Source organism: Petaurus breviceps, unplaced genomic scaffold (assembly GCF_028583685.1).
Source record: "Petaurus breviceps papuanus isolate PSGF00001 unplaced genomic scaffold, PetGlider_PUasm1.0 177, whole genome shotgun sequence".
In the NCBI taxonomy this organism is placed as follows: Eukaryota; Metazoa; Chordata; class Mammalia; order Diprotodontia; family Petauridae; genus Petaurus; species Petaurus breviceps.
Window position 1 is genome coordinate 1,497,217 of NW_027185776.1, and position 22,641 is coordinate 1,519,857.

A 22,641-nucleotide genomic window follows, 5' to 3' on the forward strand; every position below is an offset into this window, starting at 1 on the left:
AACTTCCTAGTTGCTTTTTATGTCTTTTTTACTCTGTCTATAAACATATCTGGGACTATGATAGTCTAATTATGACAGCTCCACTGTTCTTAATGAAGGAAAGTTTGTTTTAATGATTTTTATAAATCTTTCCCATTTTTATTCTATCTGTTGTCTTCCTTCCATTTTCATGCTTAGAGGTCCTGGGGATTACTTTGCTTGATCCTAAAACTTCCAAACATTCAATATTCAATTGACTTTTTTTTCCTGGTCAAGAAATTCAAGAAAAAAAAAACACAGTGAGTCATTTTCCAGTCCAAGTAAGCATAAGGACACAGAGAAGTCTGTGGACCTTAGGGATGGAGTCTGATCAGGAACACAGTATGTAAAGTATTCCAGCACAGGGAAAAGGTTAGGCATCAGAGTAAGAAGTGGTCCCAGATCCACCCCAGGGAGGCCTGGATTTGTGATGGGTACAGAAACAGGTACCAAACTGGCAACTTGGTTACTCACTGCCCAGTTCTAGATCACAAATCAAAAGCAAACTGAACAAGGGATTTGCATTCTAGATAAACAGTGGTTGCAGTCCCTAGGCTGTATATCCAGCAAGAAACAAATTTAGAAGCAAGCAGTGGCTGTGTGACTATGACTCCAAGAACAGAGCAAGATCTAAGATTCCAGCCCCCCCAGGCTAGACTGAAGCCTGAAGCAGTATAACCAGGGCAGTAACACCAGAACAAAAGGAAACATTCAGCTGCCATTGATCTAACAGAGCTTTCTAGCTAGTTGGTAATGGCTGAGTCTAGCAGCAGTCTACTAGAGTACCAACCAGAAGCAAACCCACAGTTGTGTTGTTCAGGCCCACGCCCAGCTCAAGAATTTGCAGAACTCAGACCAGAGGGGTGGCACTCATACTTGGGTTCGTGAAAGCTTGCAGGTTCTCAGCTAAGCTATCCCTGAGATGTTGGAATGACAAAATATTCAATAGCATAAGAAAGCAGCTACAGGACCAACCCAGACCTTCCCTCCAGCAGTAAACAAAGCCCAGCCCTAACATAAAATCCAAAATTCTATAAGAAGCCTCAAAAAAAGAATCCTACCATAAAGAGCTATAATGGTGACAGGGATGCCCAAAACACAAACCCAGAAGAAAATAACTCCAAAATATCTACAAGCAAAGCATAAAATTAAAATACAGTTTGGACACAAATCCAACTAGAAGATATGAAAAAAAAATTAAGAAAACAGTTTTTGCTCTTTCATATGTATATAAACGAATTTTTAATTAAATAATACATTTAAATGAAATTAGAGTGCTACAGAAAAAAATAGAAAAGAAAAAATTATAAAGGGAATTAACAACTTGGTACAAGAGGTATAAAACCTTGGCAAGCAACAAAATCTCTAAAAATTAGAACAGGCCAAACAGAAGCAAATGACTCAATGAGATAACAATAAATATTAAAAGTCAAAAGACTGAAAAAAATATAGAGTATCTCAAAGCAAAAAGAAATGATCTGTAAAATGGATTGAGAGCATTCCCGGGTCAAAGGAAAAAAAAACATTGTAAAAAGTCAGAAATGAAGAATGCAAGTACCAAAGAGATAGGATCACACACTAACTTTAGCAGCCAACATCATAAAATAGCAGACAGCAGAGAAAATGATAGTCCAGAAGGCAAAAGATCTAGGCTTACAACTAACAATAACTTAACAAGAAAAAATGAGTATAACTCTATGGGGGGAAAAACAGATCTCTAAGGAAATAGAGGACTTCAAACATCTCTGATAAAAAGATCAGAGCTGTGTAGAAACTTTGAAGTGTAAAACAGGAGTGAAGAGAACCATATCAAGGTAAACAAATGAACAAGCACAAAAGGGACAAACCAAAGATAAACTGTTTACATTGTCATGTAAAAAGGTGATATATTTGTCTACTCTGAACCCTATCATCATCATCACCACCATCAGGGTCACAGAGGGCATCTACTTAGAGGATCTTGAAGTGGTTCTGTTATGTCTTGATGACCTTAAAGGGAGAGAAAGGGAAAGAGAGGAGGACTACACTGGGGGATCAAGGAAAGAAGGGAGAATATTAGGGAAAACTATGTCACATAATCAGGGTGTGCAAGCAGAAGTCTAAACAAAAAACAAGAAAGAAGGGGGGGAAGTGAGACTAGTTAAACCTCACTCTCAGCTGTCCTGATCACAAGGAAGAATACACACACAGTTGGGTAAAGAAATACATTTCAATAAACAGAGAAAGAGAAGGAAAAGTGGAGAAGGAAGAAGGAGGAATAAGAAAGAGCACAGATTAAGGAAGGGATCAGCCCTAACAAAATAAACACTAAGGCTATACCAAAATGTCTGTAGTCTTTCTTTTTGTGGCAGCAAAGAATGAAATACCAGGAGAATCCCATCAATTGGGGAATGCCTGAACAAGTTATTACATATAAATGTGATGGAATACTTCTGTGTTGTAAGAAATTATGAAGGGAATAGTTTCAGAGAAACCTGGAAAGACTTGTACAAAACGATGCAGAACGAAGTGAGAAAAGACAGGAAATCAATTTATACAATGACCACACAAAGATAAAAGACAATAAAGATAAACAACTTTGAAAAACTTAGGAAGTGTGACAAGTATACTGAAAAAACAATCCAAAGGAACTGATGGAGAGGTGAAGGACTCAGTGTGGGATACTTCTTTCGGATCTGGCCAATTATGAAATTTGTTTTGCTTGATATGTTACAGCAAGGGTTTTTTCTTACTTTTTAAAATTTATTTTATTTATTTTATAATAATTTTAATAATAATACCCATCAGAGTGATTGTAAAGTCTGAATGAATAAATAAAAATTATTTACTTTTTCTTACTTTCTCAATTGAGAGGGAGAATGGTGGGAAGGAAAGAAGGAAGATTTTTGCTGATTAAAAGAAATTAATTTAAAAAAATATAGCCCCATTACATTTTGCACTATTCAGACTCCACCTAGAGAATTCAATTCAATTCCAGGCATTTTAGGAGGGATGATAAGAAACCAGAGGAACTGCTGAAGGAGGGACCAGAGGATTGGTCTTAAAATCAGGCCATGTGAAAAATGGTAGAAACATCCAGGAATGTTTCCCTAGGGTGAAGTTGGGGAGGAAAAATAATTATCATCTGGTTATCATCTAGAAAAAGGACAAAAGATTCTTTCTATATAGCCGTACATATATAGATATAGATATGCAATAAATAAGTGGCAATATATTGAGGATTCCTGTATATGATGAGAGCTTGGACTGGATAACTAAAGACTTAATGGTCCTTCTAACTATAAGAATCTATAAAATTCTTTTTTTGTTGTTTTTGGAGCGGGGAGGGCAGGGCATTTGGGGTTAAGTGACTTGCCCAAGATCACACGACTAGTAAATGTGTTAAATGTCTGAGGTTGCATTTGAACTCAGGTCCTCCTGACTCCAGGGCCAGTGCTCTATTCACTGCACCACCTTGCCATCCCTAACTTCTTCCTTGACTCTAGGGAAAAGTTTACTTTTACAAAAAATGTGTATGTTTTCTTTGGTCAAAGTAATGGAAATCAGATGACAAAGGGCTTCTCTTTTTACCTTAGTTACCAAGAAACTCAAAGCTAATCTATCCAACTGTAATAAATGGCTTCTCTCAGCTCTGCTGCCACATCTCCCTCTGTTATGCTTTAGTGGTCTTTGTTCCGTTTTTATACAGAATTGTCCTATTTTTGGAGTAAGCTTAACTTGAAACTTGCCTAAAATCCTTCCAGAATCAGGAGGAATATAAATACTAAAAATATTTTTAAAAATGAAAGAAGTAAAAGTTGATTTCTTTAATTACTAATATATGTGAGCAAAACAGTCCTTCTAAAATGACACCCAATGTTCTTTCTTAGAAAATCAATTCACACAAGGCTGCTATTCATTAGTGATCTATAGAACAGCATTAAGCACCTCCATGTGCAAAAGACTAAATCCAGGTAGAATTACTTTCAAAAGACAAACTTCTGACATTTAATTTCATCTGTGATTCTAGCTAAGAATAAATTTAGAGAGTGAGATTTTTGGTGGTTGAAAGGTTAATTGGGAGTTAACATTGAGAATGTGAATGTGAAAGAGTTAAAAGTGGTTGAAGAACTAGGCAATGATCCAATTCTAGTGCTGCTCCACAGACACTGTGCATTCTGTTTGTCCACAGTAAAAGTTAAGTCAGTCTGTAAGGCCAAATGTACATATGAGAAGAAAGGGCACCAAACTAACTGAAACAGAACTCCTCACTTCTAGGTTTTCCTTTCACTGGCTGCTCTAAAGATACAGAACAAACCTAAAATATATTTCCCCAATGTACTTTGACTACATCTGATTTAGATCATATTTCTTTTAAAATCCTTTAAACCCTTCTACCACACATATCTAAGTACCTGGCTTCTGAAATCCCATAACAAGCTCCTTATTACAAAACAGCAAAGACAGAAAGTACTTTAAAGGTAATCTAATGCAACCCCTTCACTTTATAGGTCGGGTAAATTAGCCAAGGTCACACAGTCAGTCTGTGGCAGAATTTGAACTTGAACTGTGAATCTGAATTTTAACTATTTTAGTCCATTCCACATTACCTCTTCTTACTGTAATGTCCTGTTCTCTAGTCATAAACTTGTCTCATCTGTGTGTATGTGTGTGCCTGTAGCAAGTATCACTACCCTGTTCAGTAACTGACTCATGTGTGAAACAGAAGCCTCACTCAAAAGCAATGAAGCCTCTTCTATGTTCTCCATTATATCAAGGCAAAAAGAATTTTCGGGCATTTGGTAAATGGCTCTTGACTATTGGCTAATAAATAAGAGATAACTGAATTTTATTCACAAGAAAAAGCCAGTTTAACCAGCACAGTCTAGAAAAACTAATTACTGAAAATTACTTTCCATCTGACTACCATTTTATAAGTCACCCCTGGTTTCTTTTCTTAGCCCTCAAATTCCAGTGTCTTTAAGATGATCCTCTAAAGCAAAATACTAGAAACAAAAAAGCAGAAATTACTGACCTGTCCCCTGGTAGGAAGATTTTTCACACTGTCGGGTTTGAAGAAGGTAAAGTCAATCATGGCCTGGAACAAAGAAATTGCTTTTTCAGTGTGGCCAGCTTGCCTGAGAAAATGACACTGCTGAAGAAAGAGTGCTATAAAAGATGGAAGAGAAAAAGAAAATTACTTTTTAACATCATTAAAAAGGAGGAGCTCATTTTACAAAAGAGATACACAACCCAAGAAAAATTTCTTCTGTAGTATAAAGCAGAAGAATTTCACTGTGCTGAAGACAAAAGAGTAAAAAAAAAATCACTATTATTTCTCCAGGAGAAAAAAAGCTTTAAATTTTTAAAAGCTTTAATTGTTATCTAATATTCTGGTATACCTACATAATCAAATGCATTCACTCACACTTTCATAATTAATCTACTGCTGGGTTAAAAAATATCAGAACTAAAAATGGCACAGTATATGAAATGAGTTGTGAAATTAGTCTGATTATTAACTATCATGAAGTCAAATTTCATTTGTACTTGAAAAGCTATACAAATGTTACCTTTTAAAGTACACTGGATTTTTACCAAGAAGTAAAGAGACTTATATCCACTTTAGCACTAGATGGCATTATTCACCAGCAGTTTTTATCACATGCTCATGGCCTACAATAAACAAATTAAGATCTTGTGATGGACTCTTTGAATTTGTTTCACTCTAGTAACAACTACTCACCTAAGAACATTCAATAATCCATGGGTAGAGGATAAGTAATAATTTAATCATTTTATAAGAACAGAAAATCTATCCTTGAGTAAAGTCAGTAAAATCATGTCTCTAAAAAAATTAGGGATCTAGCATGACAGGATGCTTTAAAAAAACTTTTTTTAGCAGATTCCCTCTAAAAACAGCCTAAAATATCAGCTTTTGTAACACTTGATAGAAATGTCTTATCCATTCATCTAATACATCCATTCACCAGAATTAGCATATGTTCCTTACCACATTTTAAATAATTTGTACAGATTCTTATGACTCAAAGAAAAGTAGTGTCTGTCAATTTGATGATTTGGCTTCAAACTGATTCAGTAAATGTCTACTCTTTTATCCATCAAATGGCAGCACCCTACTAAGTAGGAAAAAAACACTAGAAAACTAAGGAAAAATATCACATACTAAGCTTTTCATTACACTGCTACTAAATGTTAATTCAAAAGCAATTCATTTTACAAAATGGAAGAATTTATCTTTAGAAAACCTCACATCTATCTGGCTCTTCGTATTAATATGCCGGGCTCGTCCTGGAAACATCGGCAATTCACTCAATTTATATTACAAGTTCTTTTGCAAAAGAGAAGCATCTGTTACATCCATATGGGGGAAGCAATGCCTGCTTTATCAACTCAAGAAGCAAGACTCCAGACACTTTCAGTACATTTTTTGGTAACATACACAAAAAAAAGTCCTTGATTACAACTATCTTTCCATATTTCAATTCACAGCAATTTTCTTACCTAACATAGCTTCCTCAATTCCAGGCAATGCAGGATGAGATAAGATGCTCCCATCCTGTACTGCTGCCAGGGTGCTGAGGCATTTTCCGTACAGATTGTGAATTCTGGATACTGTAAAGGTGCTAAATTGGCTCTGACAAAATAAGAGGTATTTCTGCCACAAGGCTGTATTGTTGGGGTGTAAAAAAATCAGTTTCTGCCACTCTTTGATCAAAGTAGATGGTTCCCAGAATTCCGTACAGAGTTTTAGCCGGGCAAGCTTCAGCTCTACACTGTTCTGGTTGCTTTCAATGGCACGCTCTAAAATGGACAATTTCTTTTCCAGAATTAGCTTCAGTGATTTTCTTCTAGATTCTTGCTCTCCTTCACTGATGGTGTATAGGCTGGGTCCTTTCATCATTTCATCCTTAAAACAAAAGGAAAACTGAGTCACAATTATACATGACATGGAGTTATTCTCAGGCATCTAAATGTTTAACAGTACATGCAACAGCTCAAACTGGCTCCTCCTAGAAGCACTAAAAAGGCATAATTATCCCTTTAATAACACTAAGAATTATCAATTTTTAAGAAAAAATGAAGCTTGAGAGATTCTTATCTAGCTATTAGGTTTAGACCGTAAGCTTTTTTTTAGTTTATGTCTCTTCATTTAAAAAATATTGAATTTATATCCCAATTACATCATAAAAGAACTGTTAGCAATTGTACTGAATAGCTATTCATCTAATTGACTAACAAAAGGCATTCATTTCTGGGAAAGAACAATTATTTAAGTGTCTCAAAATGAATGACCAAAAAACCCCCAATGCTCACATATTTTAGTTAACAACCAGAGCAAGCATTTTATTTGCCCATACTTAGGGATTCTATCCCCAAATGAGAAAACCTAAACTCAGCACTGGATAATAATACTTACCTGAAAAGACACAAATTCTAGCCACAGGTGAATATCCCTGGGATTTTCTCGAACTTTTCGGTTAAATTCCTCTACTTTGGCTTTTAGAATAGCATCTTCACTATCCTTCTGAAACAAGGGTTGCTTTGTCTCTTGGTCTGAAGGACCCTGTCCTTGTAACCACAATGCTGTAGATTTATCATAAACTCCCAAAGGATTCACCCAAGTTGAGGTAGAGGGTGGGACTTCATCATCGGAGTCTTTCACTGATATGAATGGGCTGGGATCAGGCGAGAATACTTCAGCTTTGCTGCAAATAGCAACTCCATCAATGCTAACTAAACGCAAGCTTTTCTTTGAAAAGTAGCGTTCAAATTTCTTATGCAATTGTTTCTTTTCTGTGGAGGTACCTTCCCAAGATATTCGTTGCTTTTTGGGGTTAATGCCAAGGCAAGAGTTTCCCTTCCTCTTGTATCTTTAAAAAAAGAAAGTTAGTAAATGGGTATGTACACATTTGATTATCACAAATAGCTGGATCTCAAAAAGGCTTCTGAGGTGTCCTGCTAGACAACAAGCATCAATACTGGGGGTGGGGTTATTTAGTATTTCTCTTTATATTCCTCCATAGCGTTTAGCAGTGACTTGAATCTAGCAGTTGTTAAATAAGGTACAACCTTCTAATTCAACAGGTGGAGGAAGTTAAGGTGAAGTGAAGAGACCTATAGAGGTCACAGAGTGACTTTGCAGCAGAATCAGGACCAGAAGCGAAGTCTTTTCTCTTGCATTCCTGTACTCTTCTACTTCTGACTAATTTCTTTAAGGTATAATTTCTTTCCCAGTAGTTCCAGTTAAACCACCATTCACTAGTGGCAATTTGGCAAGGCCTACAGACACCCTTTTTAGAATGTTTTTAAATGCAAAAAATACAATACATATAAAATATAATACCCAGGATTATTAAGGAAACCAATTATATTGAAATATATGTCTATGTGTATATTTATATATGTGTGTACACACACACACACACACACACACACACACACACACACACACGCACGCACACAAGGTATGCTCCTAGATCCTGGAGGGGACTGGTTTAACCTAAAGCGTCTAAGTTCATCTCTGAAGATACAATTAGAAAAATCTGAGTGCTAAGCAGTTGTTTTTTCTTTATAATCAGACACCTACCTATTCCACTTCAACAGCTGGTTAATAGAAGACGAAAATAAAACTGAGTAATAATAACACTTTTCTTTCATCAGATTCCATTTTCATAATAGCCTGTGAGAAAAGCCAGGCAGGAAGTATTATTCCCATTATTTATAGAAGAAACTGAGGCCCAGAGAAGATACATACCTTTATCTGAGATCTCATAATTAGTAAAAGGCAAAACAAGGGATGTCTAGAACTCAAGTCTCTAACACAATGAATCCCTACTCAAAAAAACTAATACTGAAAGAGGTTAAAATACTTGAATCAAAATTACTTTTCAAGTTTCCTATTTTAGAATAAAACTAAAATTGATGTTTTGAAGTGGGTTTTTTTTTCCAGTTTTCAGAGAGTACTTACTTTGGAACCAAACAGTATAATGGAAGTCAAAAACTGGGTTTTAATTCTGGCTCTACTGTGTAACTATCTGTGTGGCTCTGGGTAATCTCTTTGAGTCTCAATTTCCTCATCTGGCAGTAAAGAAGCAGGAGTGTTAAAATAGGTAATCTCTAAGGTGTCATCTAGCTCTAACATTATTTGAAGATGCTCTCCTCTTTTTATGCTGTTCTGAAAAGGAACTAATATCATTCTATTGTGGGTCATAGTATCATTAGATCTAGAAGTGGCCTCAGAGGCCAACTAGTCCACCCCCCTCATTTAACCAAGTGAGGTCAAAGAAGGCTGAGTAATCAGCCCAAGGTCACGCTGGAAGACATATCAGAGCTAGGTTATACCTGTTTATATACTCTGAAAGTGTATAATTTCATCTGTTGTAGCGTGACACCCCCCAAACAGCTTACAATTCCTCCATGATTCAGCATCCTCTTTTTTTTAAGTTCCTATGGCCACACATCCATTGCTGACCCTACACTCCAAGTCTGAAGTGACAAGCCAGAGTTTGAGCTCTGCTAACACATTACCTTCCACAACTCAGTGACAATGGGGTAGGGTGGGGAATGCCTCAGCCAAGGAGTCCAGGGTCCTAGATTCCAGCCTTAGTTCTGTCTGTCACTCATTAGGTAGGTGACCTGAACAAGTTACATGTTCATTTATAAAATGAAAGGGAGAAATTAGGTGACTGCAAAGGGCCCTTCCCACTTCTTCTCTCTCCTTCAGCAGTTACCCACTGGGGTCTTGTATTCACTGTGGTCCCTCCCGTTACTTCTGTATTTTAATGATCATGGCTTCCTTCATTTCTACCACAAGCAAACTGTTCCATATTTTATATGAAATAATAGCAATAATAATGTGTAAGTCTATACATAACATGTATGATATTATGTAATATATATATTTCTTTTTTAACTCCCTCTCTTACCCTAACCTCTAATCCTCTTTTCCAATTCTTGCCAGTCCCCTCAGAAAAACCTTCAATCCACTTGCAAGCAACAAAGACTAATAGTGGCTGATAAGCTAAGAGCTGCTGAGTCCAAATCAAACCTTTCTCTCAAACAACAGTATTAAAGATAATCAAAAAATTCACTGGACATTATCAAAGGCCTTTTGGTTTAATTCTTAAATGTAATATATTCTGCTATTTTTTATAATAAATATGTTAATATTCTATTTATCCTCAGGAGTCATAAGGAACTTCAGGCTGTCATCTATTGTACCTCCTCCCAATGCAAAATAAGTAAACAACTAATTCCTTCTACATCTCTTGACAGGAGGTCAGCCACAGTCTCAGACTGAACATTTCCACTGACAGGAAAGTATACTGCTTTGTAAGACAGGCCAGTTTTATTATTATTTAGACCTAAGTTCTGGAAAATTCATCCTTACATGGAACTAAAAGCTATTTCCCTTTAACTGACATATCTGTCCTAATTCTGTCCCCAATTAATGCATAAAATAAGAGCCTCCTTCCTATGACAAGCTTTTAACAACTAGCTGAAAACTGCTGGTTCATATTCTCTTTTCCAGACTAAACATTAGCTATTTGCATACCTCTATCCCACGTGACATGGTCTACAGACCCTGCACCACCCTCTATCAAGTGAAGCAAATTTGACAAAAAAGAAATTAAAATGTAGTACTAAGAACTGAACTGAATATTCCAAACATGGACTGACCAGTGCAGAATAGGATTATTACTTCTCTTGATCTAGACACCATACTTCTAATGCTGATGAAGACTGCAGTCACATCACTCTGATGGATCACAATGAACTTGCTGACAAACAAAAACAAAAATTTGCAGAAGCTATTTTTTTTTTTTTGCTTTTTGGAGTGCAATTGGGTTAAGTGACTTGCCCAAGGTTACACGGCTAGTAAGTGTGTCAATTGTCTGAGGCAGGATTTGAACTCAGGTCCTCCTGACTCCAGGGCCGGTGCTCTATTCACTGCGCCACCTAGCCGCCCCCAGAAGCTAGTTTTCATCTGAATTGCTTTTAAGTATTGCCTCTTTAGTTAATAAGTTTAATTTTTTTAAACCAAGTGCAATATTTTAAATTTATTTCTACTAAATTTCACTTTGTTAGTATGTGTCTATTATTCTAATCTTTCTAAATCTTGATTCTATTATCTGAAATATTAGTTATCTCTCCCAACTTTTTGTTACCTGTAAATTGGATAAGCACTATTTTTCATGTCAACATTTGTAAAAATAATAATATTTTTTTTTAAAAAAAGGACAATGAATTTGGGCTTGTGGCATGCTACTAGGTAGGGCTCTTTGTTCAGACTGACAATATTAGTGAATGACTAAGCCCCTAATAAAGCATTGGGACCTCTGCAGGTGTACAAAAAATACTTCTGATTTACTAGTTGAGGAAAAAGGTCTCAAATATATCATGGAGTAAATGTCATCAAGTCCTACGAATTCTACCTGCTTAATGTCTAAACATGTTCTTTATTCTGATTGTTCAATCAACTACAAATCCACCTAATTGTATTATCATCTAGCTTACACTTCTCTGAATGTAAATTAAGACTGCCAAATGCCTCACTGAAATCCAAATATATTATGTCTATAATATTTCCCTGCTCAACCAACCAGTCTATTAATATCAAGAAAGGAAAAGAGATAAATGTAGCATCCCTTATTCCTGGCAAACCGATGCTGGAACCTAATGCTCACTTCATTCTTTTCTAGGTACTCACAAACCATTTGTCATTAGTCTCACCTAAGTTTCTGTAACCTACCTTTTCTCCTATCCCAACAGACTTATTTATGGTACCTTTTGTTTCCTACAACTTCTCAGAAATGACCAAGTTTTTGTATGATGATGCCCATGTGTTCTTTCAGTACCCTAGGAGACAGCTTATCTGTATCTGGAAATGAACACACCTAGGTCAGGTATTCTGGCTACCTTTGTTTCCAATCCCTCTTTGGCATATTCCTTGTGCCATTTACAGTTTATTCTCTTTGGTGGTAAAGATGGAAAAAAAATAAAAGTTGAATAGTTCTGCTTTCTGTGTGTTGTCTGTTAACCTTATACACAACACTGAACCCAACACTTCCTTCAAACACAGCCACAAACCAACCCTTCCCACTCCCACCCCACAAGCCTCAACTCTTTCTGAGCTTTAGGCTTCCTCACACTATTGTTCAAGCCTCACGTCACTCATTTGTATTGGTCTAAGGAAGGGTTGTGGAACCTGTGGCCTCGAGGTCGCATATGGCCTTCCACGTCCTCAAGTGCAGCCCTTTGACTGAGTTCAAGTTTTATAGAACAAATCCTTTTCTTAAGGGGATTTGTTCTGTGAAGTTTGAATGCGGTTAAAGGGCCACACTTCAGTGCCTAAAGGGACACATATGGCCTCAAGACTGAAGGTTCCCCACTCCTGATCCACCATTTATGAATTACTGTCTCCCCCTCCCTCATCTTTAATTTCTCATGGTCCCCGCTGCCAAGGCTCCCTTCTTATCTTTTAATTTTCAACTGATCCCACCACCCCTTAAGCTGTCGACCTACAGCCCTCTTCCCTTTTTCAGACAAACTCCTAGAAAAACCTATATATTCTAGTTGCTTCTACTTCCTCTCCTTTCACTTACTCCTCAACCATTTGCAATCTGGCTCACTTAACTAAAGTTTCCCTTTCCAAAGTCATCAATGATTTTCTGATTGCCAAATCTAATGCACTTTTCCAACTTTCATCCTCTTTGACTTCCTACAGCAGTGGACATTATTAACCTCTCCTCCTAGATAATCTTCTGAGTTTTCACAACATTACTTTCTCTTGGCTCTCTTTCTTATTTTACTATTCCTTTATAAGTCCTTTCTGGATCTATACCTTGCCACCTGACCTTGGATGTAACCAAGAGGCTATTTCTAGGTCCTCTCATCTATTCTGCTCTCTGTCCCTCTGTCTTTCTCTCTCTCATTGATCTTATCAGTTCCCCTTGTTTATCACTGGGTAAGGAGTGGTGCAGGAAGTCTGAAGAGTGCAGAGTTTTAGAACAGCTTCTGCGGGGAGTTGAATCAGAGACTCAATTAAGGAGGAGTAAAAGAACTGCTTTCCCACCTGCTAGAGCTATGTGAAAGAATTCTCTGTGTACAATGTGATAGTAATGGCAATTAAAGATTCCCCTGTATTGGCTTGGTTTTCAAATTGATTGTGTTAAAACCCAGAGTTTGTTAATCCCACCTGTGGGATGGGCTTGTTGATGTGAAAAGAAAGTCCTGAACTGGGAGGAGCTGGTGATGTAGATTTGGAGAGACACTAGAGAGAGGCGGAAGATCTTTTTGGAAGCAGCACCTCGTGGAGAGAGAGAGACTTAAGAGAATTGCTGGTGGCCGCTTTGAATTGCCCTGGACTTTTGAGACCTGCCCCCTGAGCTGCCAAGGACTGAGGAGACATGGCTGTTTTGCTGGTACTTTGTCTGTTTTGATGTTGTTTTGCCAGATTTGTCCACTGGTGAAAGACAGTCCTTTTGTTGAAGAAGTCCTGGAACCTGGCTGTTCGCTAAGAAGCCCTGAGACTGTCCTGCAGACAGAGAGTGAATACTGTCCACTGGTGAGGGACAGTGCTGTTGTTGCAGGGGTCTGGAGACTGTCCTGCAGACAGAATGAATACTGTCCACTGGTGAAGGACAGTGCTGTTGTTGCAGGGGTCTGGAGACTGTCCTGCAGACAGAGTGAATACTGTCCACTGGTGAAGGACAGTGCTGTTGTTGCAGGGGTCTGGGAGCCTTTCTGTTGGTTCGGAAGCCCTGAAGAAGGATTTTCTTGTTGTATGTTTACAGAAATCCTGGGAGAGGGCTTTGCTAATGTGTTTAGGGGTTCTAGGACTGTTCTACAGACAGAGGATGAATTCATGAAGGGACTGGCAATGTATCTTATGGCCTTGCTAAGCCTTGTCTCCCCAGGAACTAAGATTGCTGAGAACTTGCCATGTGTCAAGATGAAGAAAAGACCTCCATTTGGGTATTAAGTGCTGTGTTTAAACTTGATGTAACTCTGGGGTAGATTCAATTGTGATCCAGGGGTGGGGAACTTTTGACCTTATGTTTGGAAACTAATCTCCATTTGAGAAGAGGGGCTTTGTGGTGGACTAAATGAAGGTATAGCCTAGGGGTGGAGAAGTATTTAGAACAGAGACTTTGTAATTGATTGAATGATTGGAAGGTCCTGGGGTGGGGTAGTCCTTGGAGATTATTTAATCACACTTAGTAAATGCTGTATTTTGAATGATGTCATGTTTTGATCTTCTCTGTTCTGGGTTTGTTACTGAATAAAATGGAGAGCACCTATGCTGGTATTCTGAACCTTGGGAAGTTGCCTTTCCTTGGCATTACATTACAATTTGGTGCTCATTTATTCTGTGACTCTTGGTTTCTTATGGGACGTGTTAGAGAGAGGGAGAGAGCAGTCAACACAGGGGTCCTTCATTACCTCTGACCTTGGAATAGCCAGCTATTAGTTGTCCTTCCTGGTTCTCATATCTCCCTGTACCAATTCATACTGCTCTATATTGATGATTCAGATTTCTATTTCCATCTTTTTTGAAATATCTTTTCCTGAACTCCAACTGCCTACAGGACACCTGAAACTGCCTGTCCTGAATGCATCTCAAACATGTCTAATCTGTATCCATTATCTTTCCCTTCAAACTCTTCCCTCTTCTGAACCCTCCTAATTCTGTCAAGGATCCATTCTTCCAGTTACCTCAGGGTCATGATCATAGCTACTTGCCAGAGATATATGGAGTCAAGTCAGTGTCTCTATATCATGCCATGAATCTAGATCTTTACAGGATCTGATAGAGAGGGGAAAAGGAGAGAGTAGACACCATATGAATGGGTACTACAGCTAAAACTACTTCAATACTTTCAATTTTGCAAAAGACTCTTTGCAGCCTTAAAGCCACTTGGGGCTCTCTAGGTCCTCAATTTTGGCCCTCTGACTGAATCCAAATGTCACAGAGCAAATCCCCTTAATGAAAGGATTTGTTTTGTTAAACTTGGCCTCAGTCAAAGGACACACCCAAGGACCTAGAAGACCACATGTGGTTTCCAGGCTGCAGGTTCCCCATCCCTGCTCTGTGCCCTAGCTAAATTGGGCTACTCATCATTTCTCTTAACATGCTTTCCCACTGCCGTGATTTTGTTTACAACATTCCTAACATGCTCTCCACCCCACTCTCCTATCCATTTCAACCTACTGAAATCCTACCCATCCTTCAAGGACCAGCTCAAAGGACCATCTACTTCCTTCCTGAAACCTTCCTTTGCTCTCTCTACTGACCCCTGCCCAAAGATGGCTTTCTCTTGGCTCTCTTTCTTATTTTACTATTTCTTTTTAAGTCCTTTCTGGATAATAAATAAATAAATAACCTCTTATAAACTATCACAACACTCTGTACCTTTTTCATGCCTTTATTACATTCTTGTTGGGATTACAATTATTTATGTGCATATCTTAACTCCCTTGTCAGATTGTAAGCACCTTGAAAACAAAGACAATATTTTATTTATATGTGTATCCCCCTCAGTATCTAGAACAGTGTCTTATGTAAACAAAGTGCTTTTTAAATGAAAAGAAAAAATAAGTGCTATCACATACATGTTTCTGACAACTTAGGGCAAAAACAAACATTATTCTGACAAGATATTTCAACATAACACCAATTATGAAGGAAAGTATGAAAGGGTTTTGAATTAGAATAGAAGAACTCAGGACAATGTATTACAATTACAAATTTACAATTGTAAATGTATTACAATTATTTCTAGAATTTTAAGGACAGAACATAATGTGTACCTTGCTATATCCCCACGATAAAGAGATTTATACTCCCAGTTTGCTGGATCTGGTTTCTTATCTGTTCTGAAGGTTTCTGTTGTCAGAGCTTGAACATCATCAAGCCAAACAAAGCGACTTCCACTATTGTCAGTGGCATTATTTTCTTGACTGCTGGACAAAGGAGGTGGGGGGAGGAGGGGGAGAGGAGGGATGAAGAAGGAAAGGGAAGAGACAAAAACAGCTTTTTAAAAACCCCTCAGCTAAATATTTATTATTTGTAAAAACAAGCAAAGTTAAATATTTGAAATCCCACATAGTATCAAACATACCCAAATTCGAAGTATATGCATATGCCATGGAAAGAGAAAGTACAAGAATCTCAATTCAGTGAAATGGTTGAGGATATGAACAATGGTCAAACTATGCATACCATATCTCAAAAATTAACCTTCGTTGTCTATGTGTGTGTGTATACACATACATTTCCAAATTAAATATATAGTGATACTCCTTACCACTTTATAGTTCACAAATACACACAACTTATCAGTATAAGTATTCCCTCCATGATACATATTGTAGCTCCTGTATACCTTAATGATCTTCATGAGTTTCTGTGTTCAACATATCACTTGGCAGCCAACAATTCAGGGATAAAGTTTTGAAACTAGCTACTGTCTTCTGACAAAAGACAACACATTCAATCACCAGGTCTATACATGAAATCTTCTTGGCCTGACAAGACCTTCTGGGGTTTATGCTATGAAAGAAGAGCCTTTGAGAATGCAGGTCCAACTCCATGCCATGGTGAGGCATCAGAGGATGACTTCAGGAGAGGAGTATTAGAATAATTATAACTGTTCACGTTCCTCCAGGATTTATAGTTTGAAAAGTATTTTTTGGAGAATTATGAGGTAGTGATTGTATGTAGTATTATTATTCTCACTTTGCAAACGAGGAAACTGAAACTCAAAGGAGCTAAAAGTAACTTGCCATAGTCAGAGAACTAGTGTCAGAGCTGAACCTAAAACTCAGGTCTTCCAGTGGTTTTTCCATCATAACACAATGCATCCCACCTTAAAGTACTTTCATCTGTCTATGTGTCTATCTTTGTATCTAAGAGGAAAATATGGCCCAGAAAAGTAAAGTAAAAGGACAGAAATGGGAACATCCGATGAAAATTGCAAGAAGGCAGATTTCAGTTTCATTTAATGAAAACTTCCTTAACTTACAATTAAAACTATGCAAAAGGGAAATGTGTTTGATCAGGAGGTAGTGAGTTCCCTCTCACTAGAGGTCTTCTACTAGAGGTTGACTGACTACAATAACTTATCAAGTTATTGTAGATGGAATTATTATTAAGATTTAGGTTGAACTACATGAATGATCTCTCTAGTCCCTTACAACTCTTTTTCTTTTTTTTTTTTTTAAAGCAACTGGGATTAAGTTACTTGCCCAAGGTTACATGGCCAGTTTTTTTTTTTTGTGTGGATGTTAAGTATCTGAGGTCGGGAACCAATCCCGGGTCCTCCTGACTCCAGGGCCGGAGCTCTTACTCACTGTACCACCTGGCCGACCCTACCTTACAACTCTTTAAGACTCTGTAACTCACCCAAGGTCACATCACTCCTAAGTAACAGAGTCAGTTCTCAACCCAGGACTTTTGGCTGCAGATCCAATACTGTTTCTACTATGCCAATGCTATCAGTTTTATCTTAGAGGACTAATAAATTTTATTCAAAATGTGTTATAAAGTTAACTTGGCAGGGTTCAGTTAGGTCTTAGATATTACTCAGGATTGGAATCTGTTTGATTTGGAACATGATGCATTCTGAGTACTCTCTATTTCATAGATAAAGATATATAGACATAAACATCTCAGCATATCTATCTGTCTGTCTGTCTATCTATCTATCTATGACATCGTGGGGGTAAGATGGGATACAGAGTTGGCTGCTAGCACTATATCCCAGCACTCTAGAAGGAAATAAATTTGTCTTCTTAATAACCCACCTTTAAATTTAATCCAAATATCTTAACATAAGTTGTGAAGGCTTTTGAAATATTACACTAGAAATATAGTTACCCAAGAATCCATAAGGATTCACTTATCTAATAAGCCTTTGGGAAAAACAAAACAAAATAAAACCAATTCATAATAGTGCTGTCAAAGCAAGTAGTTAAGAAAGTTCAAGAAATTACTAATAGTTATTCCATCATTGTGTTTGGCTATGTTGTTGCCATGGATATAAGTTCTATACTGTTCCTAGACAAGGCATATAAGGAAATGCTATGGGAATTCCAGAAGAGGCAACAAGAGGGATACTTCTGGTCTATCTCTGGATTGATTCCCTTTGGGAAAAGCTGACTGAAGATTTTCTCTGTCAGTACAGAAATTGAAGTGAGTAAAGAATGGAGAGAAATCTCATCAACTGAATTGTGTGGAACCATTCCAGAAGGAAACAGGAAGCCAAGTTGAAGGAGGGGAAGGAACAATATCCAGATGTCCCAAAGTCAGGCGATCAGCTGCAGACCACCCTGAGAGTCAACAACTTCTTATCTCTCTACTTCATTAGATATTAAGGTCAGTAAGCAGTATGTGGTCCCGATTTAAGAGGGGAAAGGATCACCCCTGCCTTGAAGGAGAAGAAAAGTTTCCCCTAGAAAATATAAGGCCAGTAGATATAGTCTTTAGGATACAGAAAAAAATGACAGTAGGTGATTCCCTCCTAAGGGAAACAGAAAAAGCCAGCCCTTCGGCATCCAAATATAGAACCCCAAGAGATCGATTTACATCATGACATCAAAGAAAAACTCCCACACTTACCAGTGCCATTAGTTCCTTCCTCACCTGGGTACAAATTATCCAGTGAAATCAGATCCTGGAAGACTAAAAGGAACTATGCAAGTTCTAGGCAAGATAATGAAGAAGATAGATAGCAGGAATATGCATAATTAATATGTATCATCTAGCTCCACCTTAAGTAAGGCTTTTGATTTTCAGAACAATGTCAATAAACTGGTCAAACACGGTCAGGGCTACACAAATACTGCCATTTGTGCTGACAAACAATGGATGGAAAGTTTTATCTACAAAGTTAAACACAGGTCTCCTTGGACTTTTAGAAACTCATTTAAGTTTCATTTCCCATCTGTAAAACAGACTCAATTAGCTGTTTCATATGAAGATTCAAGTGCAGAAACATTTATCAAGGACCTACAAAATGCAAGGCACTGTACTAGTAAATAGAAATACAGAGATGAATAATGGAAGTCCCAACCTTCAAAGACCCTATAATCTACTTGCAAGAATAAGACATTTATGCAGAGGAACATAATCAAAGATAGAGCATTATTGTTGTTCAGTCATTTTTCAGTATGTATAACTCTTTGTGATCCTATTTGAGGTTTTCTTGGCAAAGATGCTGGAGTGGTTTGCCATTTCCTTCTTCAGCTCATTTTACAGATGTGGAAACTGAGGCAAGCAGGGTTAAGTGACTTGCCCAGGGTCACAGAGCTAGTAAGTGTTTGAGACCAGAAGTGAGCTCAGGAAGATGAATCTATCCATTAAGCTACCTAGCTACCCCAAGATAAAGTATAGTAGGGGGAAAAAAGAGATGCAGCAAAGTGCTCAAGGAGAACCTAAGGAAGAAGAGAACACTGAGGAGAATCATTGAAGGTTTCATGGAAAAGACGGGTCTACAGCTGATTCTAGAAGAATCTTTTTCTAAAAGAAAAGGGTTTAGCAGGCAAAGATGAGCAGAAGGTGTACTTCAGGCATGTGGGAGATGGCCCATGGGAATGCATGGAAGTGGGAGACAACAGGTAAAGAACAAGGAACAATAAGGGGCGGCCAGGTGGCTCAGTGAGTAAGAGCACCAGCTCCAGTGTTGGGATGACCTGGAGATCAAATCCCGGGCTCAGACACTTAGCACCATACCCAGAAATAACTGGCCGTGTAACCTTGAGCAAGTTACTTAACCCCGATTGCTTAAAAAAAAAAACAAAAAACCAAGAACAATAGCTAGTATTCTAGCTGGAACTTAAAATTGTCTGAAGAAGAGTCAAGTGAAATAAAGCTGAAAAGACAAATTAGATAGAGACAGACTGTGGAAAGCCCTGAAAGTCATGCTAAGGAGTTGGTACTTTATTTGAAGAGCTTCAAAAGGTTTTTAAGCAGGAGAATAACATGGTCATAAATGTGCATTAGGAAAATTAACTTGGCTGTTCCATTAACTAAAATGGGCAGCAAGGAGGCACAGTGGATAGAGAGCCAGGTCTGGAGTCAGGAGCCAGAGTACAAATCTGTCCTGAGACACTTTCTAGCTGTGTAACCCTGGGCAAAGCACTTAACCCCATTTGCCTCAGTCTCCTCATCTGTAAAATGAGGTGCAGAAGGAAATGGCAAACCACTCCAGTATCTTTGCCAAGAAAACCCCAAATGCAGTCGTCAAGAGTTGGACACAACTGAAATAACTGAATGACACCAATAAATTAAGTATGGTCCAAAGCAAAAAGAAACAATAGTCAGGGAGACCCATTAGGAATTTGTTACTCTAGTCCAAGAGAAAAGAGACAAAGACCTATATTAGAATTACGGCAGTCCAAGTGGAGAGGGAGAGGCACATTTAATATACTATGGAAATAGAGCAGTCAAGACTTGTCTGCGGAAGTAACAGACATAAACCTACTTCTGAGAAAAGCAGCTGCTCGTTAAGATTGCACTGACAGTTCATTTTTGGAGGCGCAGGTCTGCTCAAAGTTCTAAAGGCTCATTTTTAAACGTGACAGACTACGGTATACTGAAGTAATTAATGACCACAGAATGCTTCAGTGATTTGAATTAAAACAACTGAAGAACTTTTGATTTAATAACTTTGGAAATATGGGTATCAAAGCACTTCAATGATTGTACAACCAATATAATTTACATATCTTTAGACAGAAGATGAGAATTTGATTCGTTACCATCTGCAGAGGACGCAAAGGCTGAACCAAGAAAGATAAGAGAACTGAAAGGGTAGATTTCAGAACTACATGAGCTGAACCTGAAGCTGGAAGTGATGGAGACTATGAAATTGTTGTTAAGGGGTAAATCCAGCTGAGTATAAAGAACACCTTGAAAGCAAAGAAGTTACCTGGCAAATAAATTAGTTTGGTCATAGTCAGTGAGTTGTTAGTTAAACGTAGTGTGGATTAATTCAGCTTAGTAGTGATTCAACACAGAAGCTACATTTATCAAGGAACATTTATAGACAATACTAAAGAGAGAAACAGTTTACTTGTCCAGACTTGTGAATTATCCTGAGCACATGGGTTTTCCTCATTCACAAGCTCCTTTCTCTAAGTGCCCAGCATCTACACAGATACTAAGTGAATTGGTGGAAAAGTGTAAGCCAAGTTTATGTGATGTATTTGCTACTTCCACATTTGCTTTAATATATGAGTATCTGTAATGTTATTATTATTTCTTTTGCCTTACTGTTAAGTAAATGCTATATTTAAGATCTAAAAGTAGCATGATTGTGAATGGCTAATTTTATATAAATGGAAATACATCAGTGGGGGCTTGAGAGGTGAAGTGAGAAGTAAGGAAAGTATACTGCCCCAACCATGGGGATATCCCTAGAACTGTGAAAGAGTGTGAGTACAAGCATATGGTGGTCTTTCTCTGGAAACCCAGACCTGCCAGTGTGAGGATGGAGTAGAGAAAGCAAACAGTAAGTAGGCATCCAAACATGATGTATGAAAGGTGGGAGGCACTACACCCAAGGCACCCATTTCATTTGGCAATCAATTGGATGTGGAATGTTAAGGGAAAAGGAAGAGTCAAAGATGGCTGAGGTTTAGAGTCTTAGTCACTAGAAGTACATTACTACTATAAACAGATATTAGCAAGTTAAGAAGAGAGGCAAGTGCAGTGGGAGACGATGAATGCAGTTTGGGAAATACTGAATTTAAGAGACTAATGGGACATCCTAATGGAGATATCCAGCTGGCATTATAGTGAACTAGAACTTAGGGGACAGCCTAGGGCTAGATGGACAGCTTTGGGAGTTACCTCAATAGAGGTGATAATTGAACCCATGGGAACAAATAAGATCACCCAGATAAAGAGAGTAAAATAGAAGAGGGCCAAGGAAGAGGACCTTATCCCATACCTAGGGAGCAAGGATAAGATGACGAATCTGGGAAGACAGTGAAGGAAATGTCAAGCAGAAGAAAAGCTAGTAGGAGACGGCCTGAGTTCATATAAATCCCTTTTAAAACAAACTTTAAAATCAGTTTATTGGGACTAACAGAGAAATGGTCACCAACACATGAAAAGTACTGCCACCAGGAAGGCTATTTCTTTTTAACTGCCCCTAGAAACTTCTTTAGTTTGTTGCTTGTTTGCTATTCAAGAAGGCAAAATTTGGTGATTGGTGTGCTAATGACATATCCGGAGTGGCATATCCGGATGACATATAAAGAACTTCAGAGCGCTGAAGCATTTTTCAGCAGGTACCTGAAGACAGAATGGCCCCCAAAGGATTCACTGTTTACAGGTTGAGTGGAAACACAGAGGGCTATATTCCATACTTGGCTCAAAGCACAGTGTGCACTGACATCAATGGGAGTTCCATGCACAGAACAAGAATATGGCAGTCCCCTAAGAGTTACAGAGTGCTTAACTATTTTTAAAGTACACATTAGATACATACTTAAATTTAAAATTTCTCTCTCCAAATTTCTGTATACAAGCAAAAGATTGTTTAAATGATGAAAAACTCATCAAGTTTTACACTGCACCATCTTCTATCTATAGATAAGGCACTTTTACAT

At 37.9% G+C, this 22,641-nt stretch overlaps 1 protein-coding gene across 2 annotated transcripts in view; it reads right to left on the reverse strand.

The window, feature by feature from the left end:
• The window catches only part of NRDE2 (NRDE-2, necessary for RNA interference, domain containing), a 68,239-nt gene that overhangs the window by 28,052 nt on the left and 17,546 nt on the right, over nt 1-22,641 (reverse strand). The window contains exons 4-7 of one of the 2 annotated variants that reach the window (XM_069085984.1): nt 15,835-15,987; nt 7,439-7,892; nt 6,523-6,928; nt 5,033-5,166 (exon numbers count right to left, since the gene is read on the reverse strand). In XM_069085984.1, coding sequence (XP_068942085.1) covers nt 5,033-5,166; nt 6,523-6,928; nt 7,439-7,892; nt 15,835-15,987 — 1,147 coding nt within the window. The remainder of the gene's footprint in view (nt 1-5,032; nt 5,167-6,522; nt 6,929-7,438; nt 7,893-15,834; nt 15,988-22,641) is intronic. The other variant, XM_069085985.1, reaches the window with a different exon arrangement.